Source organism: Thamnophis sirtalis, unplaced genomic scaffold (genome assembly GCF_051295495.1).
Source record: "Thamnophis sirtalis isolate CommonGarterSnake01/CBP01778 unplaced genomic scaffold, rThaSir2_p1.2 scaffold_8, whole genome shotgun sequence".
NCBI classification, from domain to species: Eukaryota; Metazoa; Chordata; class Lepidosauria; order Squamata; family Natricidae; genus Thamnophis; species Thamnophis sirtalis.
The window spans coordinates 71,448,680-71,468,786 of NW_028261388.1; the positions used below are offsets into that span (position 1 = coordinate 71,448,680).

The following is a 20,107-nucleotide window of genomic DNA, read 5'->3' on the forward strand; positions in this document are numbered from 1 at the left end:
ACAGATTATTTTTGAATAATTTAAACTTAGGCTTTTAATTTGTTTTGTTTTTTGTTTGTTTCTGTTGTTTTAGCCTAGAGAAAGATATGGGTGATGTGTGCCCGGATCAGAAAGATTTTGCAAATATCATACGAGATTCTGGATATGATAGTCTCCCCAGTAAGCTCAGCATACTAGATAAACTTCTTCATACCCACCCTATCTGGTTACAGCTTGGCTTAAATGATGCTGAAGCAGTGGAAATTCTACGCTCTCAACCTCCTGGAGTAAGAAACTTTAATTTGGCCTTGAAAACAAGAGAAATACTTTGCTGGGGTATTGCCTTACTTTTAGAATCAGACCCCTGTCCATTCTCTCCTATTCTGAAATACCTTTTTAGCTTCTTAAATTTATATCCCACCTTTTCTCCAAAAATTCATAGCACTTTCTGTTCCAATAGGTTGGGCTGAGAGACAGTGACTGGCCTAAAGTAACCCAAAGGGTTTCCATGGTTGTAGAACATCTCAAACCCCCAATTCCAGTCAAACTCCTTCAGCATTCTACCAACACACGTACATCATAACCAGTGGTGGGTTTCAAAAATTGTTTGAACCTACTCTGTGGGTGTGGCCTCCTTTGTGGGAGTGGCTTGCCGCCCATGTGACCGGATGGGTGTGGCTTGCCACCCATGTGACCGGATATGAAGATGCCGATGACACTGTCAAAACCACCTTAAATTACCTCACACACAGCACTGGCATGCGTAAGAATATGATGTAAACTCATAACCAGTGGTGGGTTAAAAAAAATTGTTCAAACCTACTCTGTGGGTGTGGCCTCCTTTGTGGGAGTGGCTTGCTGCCCATGTGACCGGATGGGTGTGGCTTGCCGCCCATGTGACCGGATATGAAGATGCCGATGACACCTGTCAGAACCACCTTAAATTACCTCACACACAGCACTGGCATGCATAAGAATATGATGTCAACTTGTTTTTTAAAAGGCATCTTTGGTTTGCGTTAAAACAACTTCAACACACGCAATGTTCTGATTGCACCACAATCGCAGTAGTCATCCTTACCTTTCACAGAGGCACGGAGTTTTATAAATATGAGCTTGATAGTGTAGAATAATCATATCCAAGGACCAGTAGTGGGTTTCAAAAAAATTTGGAACCTCTTCTGTAGGTGTGGCCTGCTTTCCGGGTCCACTGGTGGAACCTCTTCTAATCGGTTCGGTAGATTTGACGAACCGGTTCTACCGAATAGGGGTGAACTGGTAGGAACCCACCTCTGATCATAACTTCCTTCATAGTGTCATTTTATATTACTAATGTATATGAATAGTGGCTAGATGCCGATCAGGAGAGAAAAGCGTATGTGATTGTTTGTATTCGTATAACTTTAATATTCATACACGTTATGAATCTGCTTTAGATGAGGGCCGCTATGTGACTCTCCTAGGCCAGTGCTGCCTACTCTCACTAGCAACAGTTCTCTTAGAAATCTTTGTTCATCCTTCACCCTACTAGACAATTTTAGCTGGCGACTTAACATAAGATTCTGGTAGGTACTTTGTATTTGTACATGTCTGTCATTATGGTATCAAAACTTTTTCAAAAAGAAAGACATGGGAAAGAGGTTATTGTTCTGAGAGCAATTATTAACATTTTATTGGCTAACTGGAGTAGCACTTGCCTAGCTTGATGTTTGTCTTATGTGTTAACATGGAATTAATATTAACTCTTGGCCCGAACAGTTTTAAAAATGGGTTCCACCACAAAACCGCGCTCGACTAAACCGCGTCCGACTAAACCGTGTAGCTGACGTCATCAACAGGGCGACAACAGCGCGGAGACAGAAGCACACTGTAAAGCCTAAACCTAAAATTAACCCCTAAACCTAACCCTAACCCCCTAACCCTAACCCTTAACTAACCCTAAACCTAATCCTAACCCTTAACCTAACCCTAAATCTAACCCTAACCCTTAACCTAACCCTAAACCTTAACCTAACCCTAAACCTAACCCTAAACCTAACCCTTACCTTAAGTTGAATCGGCTTGCTTTCAAAGCGCTATTTAAAGCGCCCTTCTTTCTCCGCGCTGGCTGTTGTCGCCCTGTTGATGACGTCAGCGACGCGGTTTAATCGGGCGCGGTTTAGTCGAGCGCGGTTTTGACGGGTCACGTTAAAAATGTAATGTCTGCATATTACAAAATCAAATGAGTAAATATTATGAACAAAGTTTGGCAATATTTTTTGCCATTTACAGGTTCTGGGTAATTAAAAATATCAATAAATATGAAGCTTTGTAGTTTATTTTTGGATTCTCAAGTTATTAATATCTCTGTTGGAAGCCTCACAAGTTTACTTGCATGTAAGATGAGGCAAAGCAGGTTCATAATATGAAATTCTTGAAAACATGGCTACTAAGTCTATGTAAAGCCTTGTTTTTTCTGATTTGTTTTTTAATAGACTTTCCTTGTTAGAAAATCATCAAGAATGCAGAAGAAAGTCCTATCGTTGCGCCTACCAAATGATCTAAAGGGATTTTGCCTTAAAGAGTTTGCAATAAAAGAAAGCATCTATAGTAAGTAGTTCACAGTATTGTCTTTCCTTGGCTGGACATAATGAATAGAAGATTCATCAGGTGATTGATTGTGTTTTTTTTTAAGGAATATTGTTAATCTGTGCAGCAGGGAGCAGAAAAACAACTGAACTGATTCATCTCAAAATAATACATGTGAACAAAAAGGGCCAGAGCTGATTGGTAATAGAATGAGAGACCATGAGGAATTTCCAGAGCTGTGTATTAGACTGGAAAGAAAACTAAAATCACAAAAGAGAGTAGTGGCCAAACACTACTTGTGTTGTGTTGTGCCAAGATGTAGGAGCATCTCCAGAGTTGAGCTTTATTATTTTGGTGGATTGCATGACAAATAGTCTCCAATATAGACAATGAGATTTAAACATTTCAAATTAGGATTCTTGGATTGTTTGTAGCTCAGTTTAAAAATATTTCCTACTTTTTGCTATTTTTAAGCAAAAACAACTGAAGAATTATGGTAAAGAAATGCTGACTGTGACAAAAGTCTTTATTAACAAACAATAGCTTATGAATTTCAGCGTTATTCCTACATAGGAAGCATGTTTTGCTGTATTTTTCAGATCCTATATTGTGCAATTGAGCCCGTTTTCTTTTACTTTTCAGCTTTTTCCTTGGAAGGCTCTGGAATAAGTTTTGCTGATTTATTCAGGCTTATAGCTTTCTACTGTATTAGCAGGTAAAGGAGAATGTTCTTATGACAGCCTTTGTTTAACATTTCTTAAACTGTGGTTGCCTTGTTAATGCAAATGTCAAGAATCTTAATCAAACTGAAAAAGAATAAACTGCTGACTAACTTTTTTAGTTGTTACTGAGCAGACAGCTGATTTTGAATATCTGAAACATCACTAATGAATCAATGAATTAATGGCTTCATTGCATTCACTGATCAGTAAAATAAAATACAGTTTTATTACTAAAGTTATAGAAATTAAAAAAGAGAGTTTCCGTAAAATAACAGTAAATAAAGTACTAAGTTAATAAAAAAACAGTAGATAAAGGAAACAGAAATTAAAATATTTATGTAGTATAAGGTATTAACCTAATTTGATGGACTAGTTACTGCTAGATTGACACATCTATAACATGTCTTAACTAATACAATAATATAATTAAGACAATTTAATATACCATGGTTTTCATATTTTATTAACAATGTGAAACACTAAAATATTTAATTTTAAAACTCATTAATTGATTGATAAGATACTTTGTTATTAAGATTACAAGTCAGTCCATTTGCTCAGTTCTCATAAGTTCAGTATTATAACATATTAAATATTGCAAAATGAATTTGATGCTCCTAAAGGGTCTCACTATTTGGCAGGCAATTAAATAGATTTTTGTCACTTACCAGGTAATTTGTGGAGTAAATCTTTTTTTTTAAAGTTTTTTATTTATCAAAGAAAAATTATGTTTGCAGGGAATATAATATTGCAGAAGAGCATGGCCAAGAGTTTCTAAGGACCCTTGCCTGCATGGCCCAAAGCTTTCCTTTTGTGGAATTTTTAACAGAATGACACAGTTGGAAGAGACTTTGGAGGTCTTCTAGTCCAACCCCTGCTCAAACAGGAAACCCTAAACTATTCCAAATAAGTGACTGGGCACTCTCTTCTTAAAAGCCTCCACTGAGGGAGCACCCACAACTTCTGAAGGCAAACTGTTCCGATGGTTAATTGTTTTCTCTGTTAAGAAATTTCTCCTTAGTTCTAGGTCACTTCTCTCTTTGATTAGTTTTTCTCCGTTGTTTCTTGTCTTGCCTTCTGGAGCTTTGAAAAATATGTTCACCCCTTCTCCTTTGTGGCAGCCCCTCAAATATTGGAACACCACTATCATGTCATCCCTAGCGCTTTTCACCAGACAAGACAAATCCAATTCCTTCAACAATTCTTCATGTTTTAGCTTCCAGCCCCCTAATCATCTTTCTTGCTCTTTTCCGCATTGTTTCCTAAGTCTGGATGCAGTCGTCTAAGTGTGGCCTTATATCTGCCCTCAAGGATAACTGATGGGAAAATCGCAAAGTGAGCAAGAATGAAAATGGTGTGTTACTTTGGCAGGCTGTGCTGTTTAAATAGGAGGCAGCTTATGTGGTACTGACTAGATAATATGTTTGCTGAAATGCTGCTTTAATCTTCCTGCCTATCCATATTGAGTATTTTCAATCCTAGGTGTTTCTTAGATGACCATATCACATCCCCCAAAGCATTGGCAAAACCATAAAAACAGACATTGTGCCATTTTCTGCTCTACCCTAACTTTTAGATACATACAATTTGCCAATATCAGCAAGCCCAAGCCTTCTGGTAGCCAATTCATCTTTTGCCAGACATTACCTGTCCTGACCTGAACACTAGTTTCAACCTTGGGTAGGCCCAACTCCAGGCAGAGTGTTATGACTTAGAATTTTTTTTCCAGAAACCAGAGAAATACTGAAATACGCATAATGGAGGAAAAATTGTAAAGATGACAAGATTAGCAGAAATGGCAAAACTGACCTGTTTGGTCAGGGATAAAGGAATAAATATATTTTTTAAATAAAAGGCTGGAACTTTTATGGATTTTTTTTTTTTACTGAAAATGAAAGAAGGTGAAATAGTGATTTGTAGATTATTGACTGGAAAGGATTTGAATATGAGATACAAGGGATCTTTGTAACATAATTTGAAGGAGTGGGCAGAGGTTGCTTCTTTTATTATTTTATTATCATTTTCTTTCTTTCCTTTCTTATCTTTATTGCTTTCTTCGTTTTTTAATTTTATCTTTTGTCTGTCTTTAACTTTTTTCAATAAAAATTATGTTTAAAAAAATCTAGAAACTTTGGACTCAAGCAGAGTTCCTTGCTTTCCTACTCTAATTCTACACCAACTTTTTGTGGAAGTAAGTTGGGTTCAAAGAGTTTAATGGCAACTAGAATATATTTGCTTACTCCCCTCATTTAGAAAAAAAGGCCAACTGGTTCCACTGCTTCTTTGAGTCTCTGGGGTCTTTTGAAGAGCACCATAATCATTGATTTGTTACTGCTTAGTTAAATGGTGATGCAAACAGAAAAGAAACCTCAAGAAGAAAAGCCCCCCCCCCCCTTTAGTCCTATTAGATTCAGTGACAAGAGCACTGCCTTAAACTCTGTAAAGTCACACTGGTGCTTGCTTCCTGCAATGTTCAGTGTGTGGAGTTCTGCTTTTTAAGGCAATTAATGATGGAGTTTGTATAAAAATCGAATAATGAGGGAGCAATAATGCAGCTTTGTTTACTCCTTTTACCGTAGGGAGACTCAAAGAATTGTCCTTTTTTTTTTCTGTTTAGCATTTTCATGCACTTTATACATGAAGTTAAGATCAATTGATGTGTCTCAAAACTTACCATAGTTTCTTTCTGGAGATACTTTTGAAGGCATCCATAACCTCAATAAATAGAGCTTTCACAGATGATCTGGGTTTTACTATATTATCCAGTAAGTGACTCAATCCCAATCTGTGTTGTTTTACAACTTTGCTTTCTCTGAAGTCTGCCTGTTCAAGACCAAACAAAACAAAATAAAAAGTAATAATTTTCACCAAATCTCTAGGATTTCAGTATAAATGTTTTGCATGTGATTTGTTTACATTGTTTAATACTGTACACTAATTGAGTGAAAACTTTTATGGTAGGAAGAGACCAGTGGTGGGTTTCAAAAAAATTTTGAACCTACTCTGTGGGTGTGGCCTCCTTTGTGGGAGTGGCTTGCCGCCCATGTGACCGGATGGGAGTGGCTTGCCACCCATGTGACCGGATATGAAGATGCCGACAACACTTGTCAGAACCACCTTAAATTACCTCACACACAGCACTGGCATGCATAAGAATATGATGTAAACTTGTTTTTTAAAAGGCATCTTTGGTTTGCGTTAAAACAACTTCAACACACATAATGTTCTGATTGCACCATAAACGCAGTAGTCATCCTTACCTTTCACAGAGGCACTGAGTTTTATAAATATAAGCATGATAGTGTAGAATAATCATATCCAAGGACCAGTGGTGGGTTTCAAAAAAGTTTTAGAACCTCTTCTGTAGGTGTGGCCTGCTTTCCGGGTCCACTGGTGGAACCTCTTCTAACTGGTTCGGTAGATTTGACGAACCGGTTCTACCGAATAGGTGCAAACTGGTAGGAACCCACCTCTGGAAGAGACATATTTCAGTTTTACACATTTCTTACTGAAGAAAAATTTGTCTAGAAATAGCATGATACTCATCTCATAGCAGTGTATATGATATATTGTATTTGAAACGTGATCATGTTGGATTAGTTTGAAACTCATTGGGTAATAAATATCTATTTATTAATGGGTTTCCCAATTGCAAAAATTGGGTGAAATAAATACTTTACAGGTACTGCCAAAATGTTGATAATTTGCCTGATCTTCTAAATTAGATGTTTTCTCTCATAAAATTAAAAATATATGCAATCTATCTGGTCCAAGTGTCCAGTGTCTATATCCAGGGGTTAATACCCAGAGCACTTTAGAAGTGGTCTCCTATGTACATTTTTTAATATGGAAGTAGGACATTTATAAAATGTATAGGAATAATCGGTAGCTATATCCATTTAAAATAAATAAATTGTATTTTGCTATTTGACATTGCCCCAGCCTGACAAATGGCAGTGGCCCTTCAAAAGGGCGGGCTCACTGCTCAGCCTGAAAAAAAGGATTGTGTTCTAATTTATTTTGGAATTATTTATTTAATTAATCTCAGTTCTCCATCCAACTTTTATCCTAGCTCTGACAACTGACATCAGTTATGTAGGATGTGGAGGCTGACCAGAGGGTTTTTTCATACAAAACCTAGCTGTTGCTGCTTTGACAATTATATATTTGCCTTGCAGTGATTCACAAAACTTCCCCAAAAAAGGTTTGTGGTCTGGACAAATGAAATGTGTATTTCACTTATACTGCAACTGAGCAACAGTTCAAATGCCTTTAAGATCCTTCTTAAAATCTCCAGTTGAGAACCAATTTTGTGATGTTTAAGTTTGTTTAACTTGCAATCTGGTCACTCTAATTGTAAGCAAAAAGTGGGGAATTCTGAACTATTCAATATACAAGTTTATTCTGAACTATCTAGTAGGAAACATTGTGAGGAAGTGGCAACAGAAAGTATTGTCGCTGACATTAAGAGACGAGATGCAGAAGAGTAAAGCAAGTTAATGCCTTAATTGTTTCCAAATAAGGGATGTCCTGCCATTCACCTTGAAGTTACCTCAGGCAATTGCAGCAGCAGCAACAGAGTCTGAACTTGAAGAGGCGGCTCAGCTGGGATTGAGTAAGTAAAAGCAGACAATGGTAGGAGGGAAGGACAGAGTTAAATTGCAGCTGTGACACCGGAGAGAAATGTTTTAAATCTCTATGTTTTAAATCTCTAGTCTCTAATACGGCAGTAGGTTGCTCATAATGCACTCCTTGGCTTTGCATCTAATCTCCCTCAAAACATTTTTGCATTGCATTTATTGAATTTCACTAATAAAAACAAACAATGGGACATAGGAATGCTGCAAAGAAAAGCATCAGCCTCAAGTTGTGTTTTCACTTAGACCAATGTAGATATATTCAGAGTATAACATGTGTTGGTACAGTGCTTTGTTCTCCTTCCGAGTTAAGACTGTTTTATGACAGGCTGAGTTTATTATGTCAACTATTTTGTGAGTGTGCTTAAAATGCTCCCAAAATTCTATATATCAAAATGGCCGCAAAATATTGGGTACTTCTGTTTTGAATATTTTCCTGCATGTCACTTTTGTGATTCAACACACACACACACACACACACACACACACACACACACACATCAATTGCTTCTTGTCATTCAGAAGAAACATTGGTATCAAGTAAGTATCTGTTTCTCTCCATGAGAGAAGCATATTTAGAAAAAGATAATTCAGATTAGGAAAATGAGTGGTGCAGAAGGGTTAAACTTTCTCTCCTAAGTCTGAAACTGTCATGTGGCCTGGAAGTATGTTTTAGCTATTTTTGACTGAAAAAAATGAGGTCTCTAAATATTAGTTTGAGTCATAGAAGCAGTCCCATAGAAGTTATGGAATTAATTCACGGCGGAATTTAAAGCCAAAGGTTCAGTTCTGGCATTGTGACAAGCTATTTTTAAAAACACCATTTTTCTACTTCTGAAGTTATGGGACGCAGTGTTTATAATTTTGATGATTTGTTACATTTGTATTCTGCCTGTGCTTCAATTAGATTATATAGTCCCTTCTTTCTGCCTCAAGAAGCAAAATGAGCTTCACATTCATATTAAAATTTGAAGATGGATACCTTCTCTACCACCAATTCTAGTCCTTCTTGCCATTAGCCATGGTCTAGCTTAGCATACAGAAACCTAAAATAAGTATGCCACTCTAAACCTAATTATTTGGAGACATAAAGCACAGTTTGGCACAATATTTGAATTAAGCTATGTTTGGCATAAGATTGGAGGATGAGATTTAGAAAATGGCCTTTTTAAAAACTGCTGTTGGCACTGATGAAGGCAAAGACAGCTTACTTCTTAGAAAGCCTGGCACATTGCATTCAAGGCAGTGTTTTGTCTGACAGAGAGCATTTCCAGACGTACCTCTTCTTCTGTGCTTTTAGGAAACAATAAGGCAGATCACTAGAATTAATGTCAAGCAACACCAACAGATGTGAGTAATAATTAGAAAATATTTGGAATTAACTGATGGGGTGTAGTACTGCAGAGTTATTCTTGAAAGGCACTAAGCTTGTGTAGTAGGTAACCTTGGTAAACGCTACCTTGTACTTGACTGTATGTATATTTCCTTGTTTCAACTCAACTCCAGGACCCAAAGGCTTAAAGCTGATCCTATAAAATACCCCCCCTTCCCTTTAGAGCAAAACTTTTTGAGTAGAACATTCTAAGCACCAGAGGCATAATATTTGCATTCTTTTGCTAACTAAATAATGACTTTCAGATTTTTGGAGCTCTCCAGCTAACAACAAACTGCAGAAATCTCCACCCCTCCAGAAGCCTCTGCCTTCAGACAGCATTTATAAAAGCTCCCAGCAGCTCTGCCTCATAAATGGAGTTCATTCTATAAGAACCAGAACGCCTTCAGAGCTGGAATGCAGCCAGACGAACGGAGCTCTGTGTTTTATTAATCCTCTCTTCTTGAAAGTGCATAGCCAGGATGTTGGTGGAAGTCTGAAAAGATCAGGTCCAAAAGCACAAGATGTGAATGGCCCTGAGAGATCCTGTTCCCCCCCACCAAGGCCTCCCCCACCTTCTATTCATAGCCTTCTTGCACACCCTCAGCTGTCCAGGACTACAAACAAGGCCAGTCTGCCAGAGACTGTCAGTCAGAGCAAACCCTCCAACTTGGATGGGATACAGAAGAGGCCAACTCCTATCCCACCGCCTCGCCTGAAAAAAAAGGCTCTCTCTTTAGCACAGAGCAATGCAAAGAACTCAGCAGTAAATGAACCCAGCCATAATTTGGTGGATGGCACAGAAACCGCCTGCATTCCAGGTGGAACTCCGCCTCAGCAGAACTTGGAGAGCAAAAACAGCTTAGCTACACACCGTGAGTCACAAGTGCAGTGGAATGGAGGCCGGCAAAGACTAAGCAACATGAGTCTGTCCACATCCTCCTCTGATTCTCTGGATTTTGATCGGAGCATGCCACTCTTCGCTTATGATGGGGATACCAACAGCAGCCTGGAGGAGTTCGAGGGGGAAAGTGACCAGGAAAGCATGGCACCACCCTTGAAGCCCAAGAAAAAAAGGAATGGCTCGTTTGTGCTTCCCAAAATTGTCAAATCCCAGCTGAGGAAAATGAGTGGCGTCTTCAGTTCCTTCATGACCCCTGAGAAAAGGATGGTTAAGAAAATAGCAGAAATGTCTCGAGACAAGCGTACTTATTTTGGTTGCTTAGTTCAGGACTATATAAGCTTTCTACAGGAGAACAAGGAGTGTCATGTTTCCAGCACAGACATGCTTCAAACTATTCGGCAGTTCATGACCCAAGTAAAGAGCTATTTATCTCAGAGTTCTGAACTGGATCCTCCCATTGAATCTCTGATTCCGGAAGACCAAATAGGTAAGCAGCTGTGTGGCACCTTTCTCGAGCAAAAATATCCTGTTCCTGTGTCTACCCTTTCCCTCTGGCTCTTGTTCCTAAGTGAAGTGGCAGCTCCTTCTCTTGCTTGTCATTCACACGGCTTCAAACAGAACGTAACCCTCTGCTAGATCTGCATTTTGTTCAGTGCCTTTTCTTTAATATAAAATTTTCAGTGGATTCCTTCAATGTCAATGAAAAAAAGTATGTTTTTTGCTCTCACGTGTGACATGAATGGCAAGAGAAACAATAATTTGTTATTATTACTAAACTTGGGCTCCAGTTTTCTTTCTGGAAAGGAATACAGTATTCCAGATTTTATTTCTGGAAATATAATAATGTATAAGGCCAGGCATCATGATTGGGAGTAGAAGTTTTTGGTCATCTTTTTTAGGATTTATTTATTAATACTTAAAATCTATGTAATCTGATGTTCTAGTTTAAAATTTAGCTTATAAAAATGAAACATTAGTAGAAGCAACAGTACAACAAATAGAAGCATTTTTAAAAAACAAATCCTTAAATAGCATCAAACTATAATGTCTTACAGTACAAAATGCATTGCAGGGATAATACAATCCTACAGTTTTGTTTTGTTTTTAAAACCCTCAAATCAGAAGTGAAGAACCGGTTCTTAAAGTATTTTTTAAAAAGCCAAAAAAGGGAAATGTTATTTGTCTCTGATTTTGTTTGTTTTGTGTATTGTATATATTTATGGAAGGATGTGTATCAAAATCCAAGTCAGCTTTTTAGTATTGTTTCTATTCATTTTTGTAAGTATCAGTGACATCCATTTTGCTTGAAAATGTCCCTCAAGGCAAAAAATACTTTCCCTGTAAGCTCATTTCATTGACTTGTTTTCCTTCCCCCTCTCATTGTTTCAGCGTGCTCAGAGTTTGTTGAAAAACTCTCTTGGAATAGTGGTTTCTGGGATAAAAAACTTGGCCTCCCTTAGTTAAATAGCGATTTCCATATGTAGGAGTCAGTGTTGATTCAACACTATTGCCAATGCAATAACAGCCTGTGAATTTTAAAAAAGTAGTGTCGTAACTTTAAGTGAAATATAGTACTTCATATCAAGATTTTTAAATATGCTGGTGCTTTGTTTGAACATACAATTTGCATGCCATGATGTGTACTCCAAAGTTGAGGAAACAATCTTAGGCTTTGTGATCTGCTAAGTTACTACATTATTCTTTTGTTGTTGCTATTCTGTGTCTGTGTGTGAGAGAGAGAAAAGGGGGGGGGGCAGTGCATTTTAGCTGCATGGTCTTAGCTGAACAATTGATGACCCAGGCTTAATTTTGCAGAAAGGCAGTTTAAGCAAGCAAGAAATTTTGCTTTTGAACAATTTTGCTGCCTTCACCAATCTTGAGGTTTCCAAATAACCACAACAGAGCAGATGCATCAGATGTTGCTGATTTAGGCAAGAGCTATGTGGCAAATCAATTGAGTCATCTTAGGCAACAAAACAAGGCCAGCCTTTTCCATAGAGTAAATTCAGACTCTCGGTGGCAAATAAATAGAGAGGGAAAACAAATAATACAACTAGTTAAATAGTTATTTTTTTTTCAAATTTTCTTACTTGTTGCTTAATTTATCTACATTTATGTCTACAGATGAGGCTTTATTCTCAGTTCTGTAGGAAGAATTTAGGATAACAGTTTCTGATCAGAGGCCTGTGATTTCAGTGCTTACATAAGGAATAAAGTGTACTAGTGAGGTAATAGTTTGGTTCATGGTGTGATTTGACAAGTTCTGTGTACCAGATCACCGCCTGATCTGACATACTACTTCCAAGAATTCCAAGAAATATCTCCCTGCCAGATATTTCCAGGAAAGTCACAAACAGAACAGTCTTGGCATGCAATTTATTTTGCTTCCAACCACTGAATCTGAAGGTACATTGACATGAACTTGGAAATGACTTTTAGGAAGCATGGGAAATAATCCATGGCAGGTTTCATAGGATGAAAAATTGCCATTGCAATATTGCACAGCAATGTATTAAATATGTTATATGGATTGTTATGATTGTTCACTTCTCACAGTCAGATAGTGTTATTCCTCCTCCTTTGCCTTGATTCTTGTTTTTTAAGGAAGGGGGAAATGTCTCTGTCTTACAAAGATGTTACAAAGTCAGATTGCTGAAGCTACTCAGTTAATGTCTGTGGAGTATTTCAAGCAGTCTAGAATAGGTATGGACCACCTATATGACTCCCAATGTTAAAGAGAACAATTTTTAGTATCCCTCTCCACTCCCTACGAGGGCTTAAAGTTATGAGAGCAAATGCTGAATAATATCAAGATGGCCATGTGGTGAGTTCAGGGAATTAACTTTGAACTGCTAGTGTTGCTGTTCAATCATTCAGTTGCTTCCAAACCTTGATGATACAGTGGACACAATTCATCCAGGTTGGTTGTTCAGTAGCTACATTTTTGAGCTTTTGTAAGCTCATATTTATATAGGTGGCGCAGTGGTTAGAGTGCAATTCTGCAGGCCACTTCAGCTGACTGCTATCTGCAGTTTGGCGGTTCAAATCTCACCGGTGCAAGGTTGACTCAGCCTTCCATCCTTCCGAGGTGGGTGAAATGAGGACCCAGACTATAGGGGCAATATGCTGACTCTGTGAACTGCTTAGAGAGGGCTGAAAGCCCTATGAAGCGGTATATAAGTCTAACTGCTATTGCTATTGCTATCATTTTGCCTTCTTCTAGGCCCATTTTGAATGCTTTCTGTATTTCCAAGCAGCGGGGGCTTCTCCATGATTTGCCACTATGTTCAAAGCATTTAAGCTGGAGCATCCCTAGGTTTTTAGTTATTTCTAGTAAGTCGTTTACTACTGAATTATTTGTTATTGTGGTCAAAGTATTCTCAACCATTTTCTCCAGCACTGCAATGCCAACACATCCATTTTTCATCCTCCAACTTTCACAGCCATATTACAATAGGAAAAACTCGTAATTTGACCATGCAAATTTTTCTTGTTTGGATGCAATTTAATACTTTGTCTAGATCTGCCATAATGATCACAGGTGATTATCTTTTTCCCAACTAGTGAATGTCTAAGGGTTTAAAAAACCCTTCTTATTCATCACTTTTCAAGGAACAATGTTCTCAGTAAAGGTCGATCATCTATTGTAGGTCCTTAGAAGGAGAACTTTTCCTCCTCTTGATTGCAGCTGTCCCCCATGTAAAGAAATGCAGGGGAATGTAGGCAAGAGCTTTTTGGTGGGGATTTGGAAAACAGATTACAGTCTTAAGACAGAAGGAGCATGAGAAAGAAACTCAAAATAATGTGACCTTGATTTTGTTTAGTTCCATAAACTGGAACACCTCTTCAGCTTTCAATCAGCCCTTCGAGACAGGCCAGGTCAGGAAAGAGGCATGGCAAGGATTCCAGAATTGTTCAATGTTATAGTAAGGTGGATTCACAGAATTCCATTATCTCTGCTGAACCTGACCAGCAGGCATCTAACTCAAAATGCAATGCAAATTATTCATACTGTCCCAATAAATGGTTTTTGGCCCACTCTTTCTGGAAGGGTCCAAGTTACTTCAGAAAGAGACACAGAACATCTAAAAGAAATGTTGCCATGAGTTTGGTTAGACTCTAGAGCAGTGGTCCTCAACCTTGGCAACTTTAAGACCTGTGGAGCTTTGCTGGCTGAGAAACTCTGGGAGTTGAAGTCCACAAGTCTTAAAGTTGCCAAGGTTGAGGACCACTGCTCTAGACAACCTCTTTGTTGCTTCATCTCTCAGAGTTTCTGACTGAGCAAAGAAATTTCTCTGGCTCAGCAAACAATGAGAGGTTGCCCACGCTGTCCATCCCTAGCCCATGCTATAGTCATTTCCCAATTCCAGCCGGCCACCAAATCTTCAGCAGAGTTGCCTCCAGGATTTTAGGAGAAACCCCACGCATTGTCTGGAAACATGAAGACATCTCTTGCATGCTTCATACAGATTGATCAAACAATGATCTCCCTCCTGGAGAGAGAAGAGGCTCCCATAAGCTCCAACAGCAGTCCGAGAATGCTGACTGTGGCACCCTCAGATCACATCACATTTTCTCCAAGACAAAAACAGTGTCGGATTTGTCTTATTTCTTATTATCCCAGAAGGCAAGTTCAGAATAGATCTTGCATCAAAACTATTTGGGAAGTAGGTCAAGCTCATCAGGAGGAATTTCCTGTCTGGCAAGTTGTCAGGCTGACATATAAAATGTTGAGTTCCCTATTACAGGTAGTTTTCAAGTCAGGACCACAGTTGGCACCTGAATTCCCATGTTAAGTTGTGGTGATAAAGAAAATCATTATGTTACCAGGCCACATTTTATGACCATTTTTACGGAGATCATTAAATCAGGCAATTGTTAAAGCAAATCCAACTTTCCCAGTTGACATTGTTTGCTGGAAACCAGTTGGAAAGCTTGCACATTTTAAATTACATGACCATAGGATGCTGCAACCAGTTGTAAATACAAATCAGTTGCCAAGTGTCTCAATTATGATCATGTTACCAATAGTTGTAAGTGCAAGGACAAGCTGTAAATCACTTTTTCTGAGGCCATTATAACTTTGAACTGTCATCAAATGAACAATTGTGGGTTAAGGACTACTGTACATGTACTAGAAGGTTTCAAATTTAGGTTGGATGGTCATCTGTCAGAGATGTTCAACTGAATCCTGCAGGAAACTGAGACTAAAAGATCTCTTAAGGTACCATCCAATTCTATGGTTGCTTTTCTGCTACCACTTAAATTTAAGCAGCTACTTATTAAATTACCTAACTAATTCATTGTTTAAATTGGTGGGAGTCATTTTAGAATTGGGTTCCGTGATGCTTTATGGAGTATTCACCCTATCAAAACCATCTCCGTTACTACATAGCAAGAATGAAAAGCAGATATCGCCACTGGTGCTTTATTTTTCATTTATTAAACTATATTCATATATTATGAATTGTAAGAGTAAATTTTAATAAACAAACAAAGTGAAAAGAGAGGTTCTTTTAGGACAAAAGTTCACACAAATATTTGTTTTCATTAACATGTTGTGCCTCAAAAATTGCAAAAGAGTGTTTTTCTACAGGAAGCAGATGGACATTCCAGAAGTCAAAGGAAAGCTATTCATACTATTTAAATACTTCCTCTTTGGAGTGGCTAATTGCCTGATGAAAGGCTTAAAGTAACTCTAGTTAATTAAGTATTGCCCATGCACAAAAGAATTGTATGGTGATTAAAAAAAATAATGTTTGTAGCTGCAGTCCTAAAACATAATCTCTGGAAAATGCAACATTGTACTTGTGCAGGTTCAGACTATCTCTATAAACAACTTTATCAATTCAAAACCAGATTTGGCTAATCTTTTAAGCCAGAGATCAACATTGAGAAACACATGAGCTTTCATGTAGAGAAAATTGAAGTGCAGGGGGAAATGGATTTGATACTTTCCCCTAAAAACAGATTAATATAGTTAAAGAAAAGAATAACTGCAAGACTCAGTTTTGCTAGTCATTGGCAATATTACTGTTGAATGAGAGCTGTTATCTGCTGGAAGTTGGGCCATTTTTTCTTTATTCTGGATATATATCATTAAGTTCAATTGGCTGATTTGTTAAATATCCTACAGTTTCATTTCTTGTAACTCCTGCTGAATTTAGCTCTTCAGAAAACCTCTCTGTAAGAAGCTGATTCAAGACATGATCATGTGCCTGGCATATAATGGAAGTTAACAAGGTTATTTAAAGTACTTCTCAGTTTGCAGGACTTAGTCATTTAATGATTCAACCATTTCTTTAGCTGATACCCTGCTTTTAAAATGCAAATAACTGTTACGTGTTTTTTAGCAGGATACAGTACCGAGGGCCACACCGCGACCCTTAAATGTTTTGCTTATCTAATTTTTCCAGAAATTTATACCTTTGTTCTTTTTCTTTTGCTTTATTTCTTACCATAGTTTTAGAAAATTTGTCTTCAGGACAATTGGAGTTTAACTCCGTATCAATGTTTGTTTAGTTAATTTCCTCATGGATTTTTTTCTTTTCAAGAGGAGCACCAAAGTGCATTTTTTTTGGGACAGTTATGTGTGCATGTGTTTTAGATTGATAGTGGCATATCAGTATCATTATTATTTTTTTAGACAAATTCTTGAGTAACCTATTACGATTAATTGGATGAACAGGAAAAGAATTGTTTTTAGAACGAAACTTACAAAAATTGTAGGGTGGCTCATAGAACAACTTCACATATCCCCATTTTACATAATGCCTTCAGACACTAGTGAAATGCTAGTCCTATCCAGTAACCTTGCCACCAAGGAACCACCCCGCTTCTCCCCCAGCCCCTCCCATGTATCATCTGCCAAGTAATTTCTGTTTAATTAGCAAAAATTCTACAAAAAAGATTTTCCCTCAAACTACTCATTTCCCTCATGAATTGATAAGCATCACTGCTCTTCATATTGTACTGAGTGGATTAGGACACAGATTGCCACTTGCTAAAGGAGAATCGGAAAAGATAACACCTCATTGGGATGAAGTGTCAGGAATTGTGGAAAAATAATGTTCAGAGGGAGTGAAGCGATCCCTTTTGGTTAGTGCCAAGCTATACAAATATTCATTCAAGGTTACAAATATTGACTGTCTGTATACATAATACATAATGTCTCTGGAAAACAGTGTTGCAGTTTATTCAGAGATTTCAACTTGTTGGGAACCTTGTACATGGAAAGTGTGGGAGGGAAAGGATGGATAGTCGGTCAAAATAAAAGATGTTTACACTGTTTCCTCCTTTGGGAGGGGGGAATCAATGCTGATGCTTGTGTGGGTGTGTGGCAGTGACTTTGTTGCTGATTGGCTTTGTCTTAATGTAGAGAGAGAGAGGCCAAGCTTTTTTTCAGTCTAACACAGCCCCCAGATTTGCAGCTTGTGTATCATATTCTCAGATGTAGTTTCCTGCATTATCACCAATGCCCTTCTCCACCCCCTGAAATATAAGTTCATTTTATTAAGAATTTTTTTACAACAAAACCATATTTATAACTTATTTTTTCTCCACCACCACTTTCAGCTTTTCAAATGGTTATTATAAAAAACAACATGCTAGTGGTTTTATGCATAATTATCCATTACTCTGAAAATAACCACCATAAGTCAATTACAAAAGGCTACTTTATTCAGGACAGCTTATATCCTGTGATAATACCTTTAACATCATCAAACATCAACATCTGCTTATGCCAGGAAAGGACCGGATAGGTGAATAAAAATGCCAAATCCAACATCTGACTGTGCAACAATATGGATTAAAAATGCCAAATTAAGTCTTGTATAAAGTTAGCACCCACCCCCCTCCTAGAAGAATGAAATGCTTTAGGAAATATTAAAAAGGCAGAATATTATATTTCCCTGGATGAGAAAAGGAGAAACATGTTCTTGGAAAGCCACCCCCACCTTTGTTAATAGCCCCAGAAAGACTGGACCATCTTATCTACAAGACAAAAGGCCTTCAGCTCCAGGGTGATAGGATTAGACCTCACTCAAAATCCAAACTAGGACAAAGCCATTAAGCCATAATATGAATTGCCCAACACCCTTTCAGAACACAAGCATCTTCATTATATCATCATCCAGCAAGATTCAACCAAGCCTGGGACACAGACAGCCTACAAGGTTAGCTGGATCCCCACATAGCCTCCTAGGAGTCTGACACCCAATAGGATATATTTCTTCCACAGGAACAGGAAGCTCTAGGGCAAGGCCCAAGAGAGAGTATGAATCTCTCTCTCTCTCTCTCTCTCTCTCCACTCCATGTGTTCAGCTGCACCAGGACCATGTGCTTAATGGTTCTGTTCCATTAAGCCATCATTCCAAGCAGCCTCCATGTTTCCAGTCTCTTTCTTCCCACTTGGAACTGAATCCAGATGGACTTTTTTCCCGACAGTCTGAACATCTGGTTGACTGCATTGTGCAACAGGCCATAATAATTACAAATGCATTGGCCGCTCAACCATCAGTGACTTTAGGATATTTTCTGTGTTTGAAGAGAGCAAGAAAATAATGGAGATATAATGTAGCAAACAATGTTAAGGATATGATTTAAATTAGCTGTTTTCAAAAATGGACTGAATGTATTTCCTGGAGCCCAAAATAAGGACCAATCATTTACGGAGTATCTAGTTTTCTAGTTGAGTGTTATGTTATGACAAGCAAATTCAAAGGGCAGAATTAATTAGTTGGATTGTTGGTGAGGCAATACCATGTTTTCCCACTTGGCCTTATTTTCGAGGGATGTCTTATTATTTTTGAAGTGCAGGAAGCAGCGAGCGTGGTCACCTCATGGCTGCTGCAGTGTTGCAATATTTTCAGGGAGGGCTTATTTTGGGGGAGGCTTATTTTAGTGCATGCGTTCAAAAGCCTGATTGGATTTATTATCCAGGGAGGTATTATTTTCAGGGAAACAGGGTATCTCTAACTCTGAATGAATGTGAATCTTGTGTCCATAGAGTTTAAATCTTGTATGTCGTCATTCAGGCCGCCGGATATCTAAATGAGGTTGAATGTCCCTAACTTCAGGGAGGGGGGGAGATTTGGGAAATCACAGAGCAGTCCAAACCCAGGAAGAGTTTAAAGAAAATCCTGAAGACGTTAGTCTGTAAATATTTTGAAAATAATGTAGTAGCAAAGAACTAGAAGTAGTGAAGTCCATGAAGGAAAAGGCTTGCTAAACTAATGTTAGTATATTTTAAACTGCTACAAATATAGTATCTCCTACTTTCAGTAAAGCATTTGATTAAGTACGCCATAGTATTCTGATTTAGCAAGGTAGTTAAATGGCGTGACAATTATGTGGATGACTACCTGGATTAAAGATAATTTTCAGAAAATGCTCAGTAATGATTCCTCATTAAATCTGGATTGAGTGGCTTGTCAAAAAGTTCATTCTTGGGATCTGTACTCATCAGCATTTTTATTAATAAGTTAGATGAAGGGATGGAGGAAGTACTGATCAAATTTTCAGATAACACAGGTAAGGTACACAAATGATCTTGAGAAACCACATAATTTTATGGTAAAGTAATTAAGAATTTCTCACAAGCTTACAAAACAAGGTTGACAAAATATATTAAGTCTGGATTGTTGTACTTATAGAACTTTAATATCATGCTTCAGATGCAGAAGTTTCTCAATAATTATATATTTAGCTGAAGATTTAAATCTTTATATATTACTAAGTCAGCCAGGAAAAAAAAATCTTCTAAAAGGAAGTAGTTTTGTTTTCTCTCGAAAACCGAAAATGGTACATAACACAGGAGTATGATTTTTCTTTTGAGAGCTTCATTCTGAATCATCTCCAAGTTGTAAGAACATATTCAGATTCGTTAAACTTCTATAGTTCTGGGATTCAGGATAATCTGTTC

General features: G+C 37.8%; 1 protein-coding gene across 2 annotated transcripts in view; it reads left to right on the forward strand.

Moving 5' to 3' along the window:
• RIN2 (Ras and Rab interactor 2) overlaps positions 1–20,107 on the forward strand; it is a 69,544-nt gene that overhangs the window by 40,083 nt on the left and 9,354 nt on the right. Inside the window, exons 4-8 of one of the 2 annotated variants that reach the window (XM_087721892.1) lie at positions 74–266; positions 2,454–2,568; positions 3,190–3,262; positions 7,793–7,884; positions 9,545–10,669. In XM_087721892.1, the coding sequence (XP_087578018.1) occupies positions 74–266; positions 2,454–2,568; positions 3,190–3,262; positions 7,793–7,884; positions 9,545–10,669 (1,598 nt within the window). The remainder of the gene's footprint in view (positions 1–73; positions 267–2,453; positions 2,569–3,189; positions 3,263–7,792; positions 7,885–9,544; positions 10,670–20,107) is intronic. The other variant, XM_087721894.1, reaches the window with a different exon arrangement.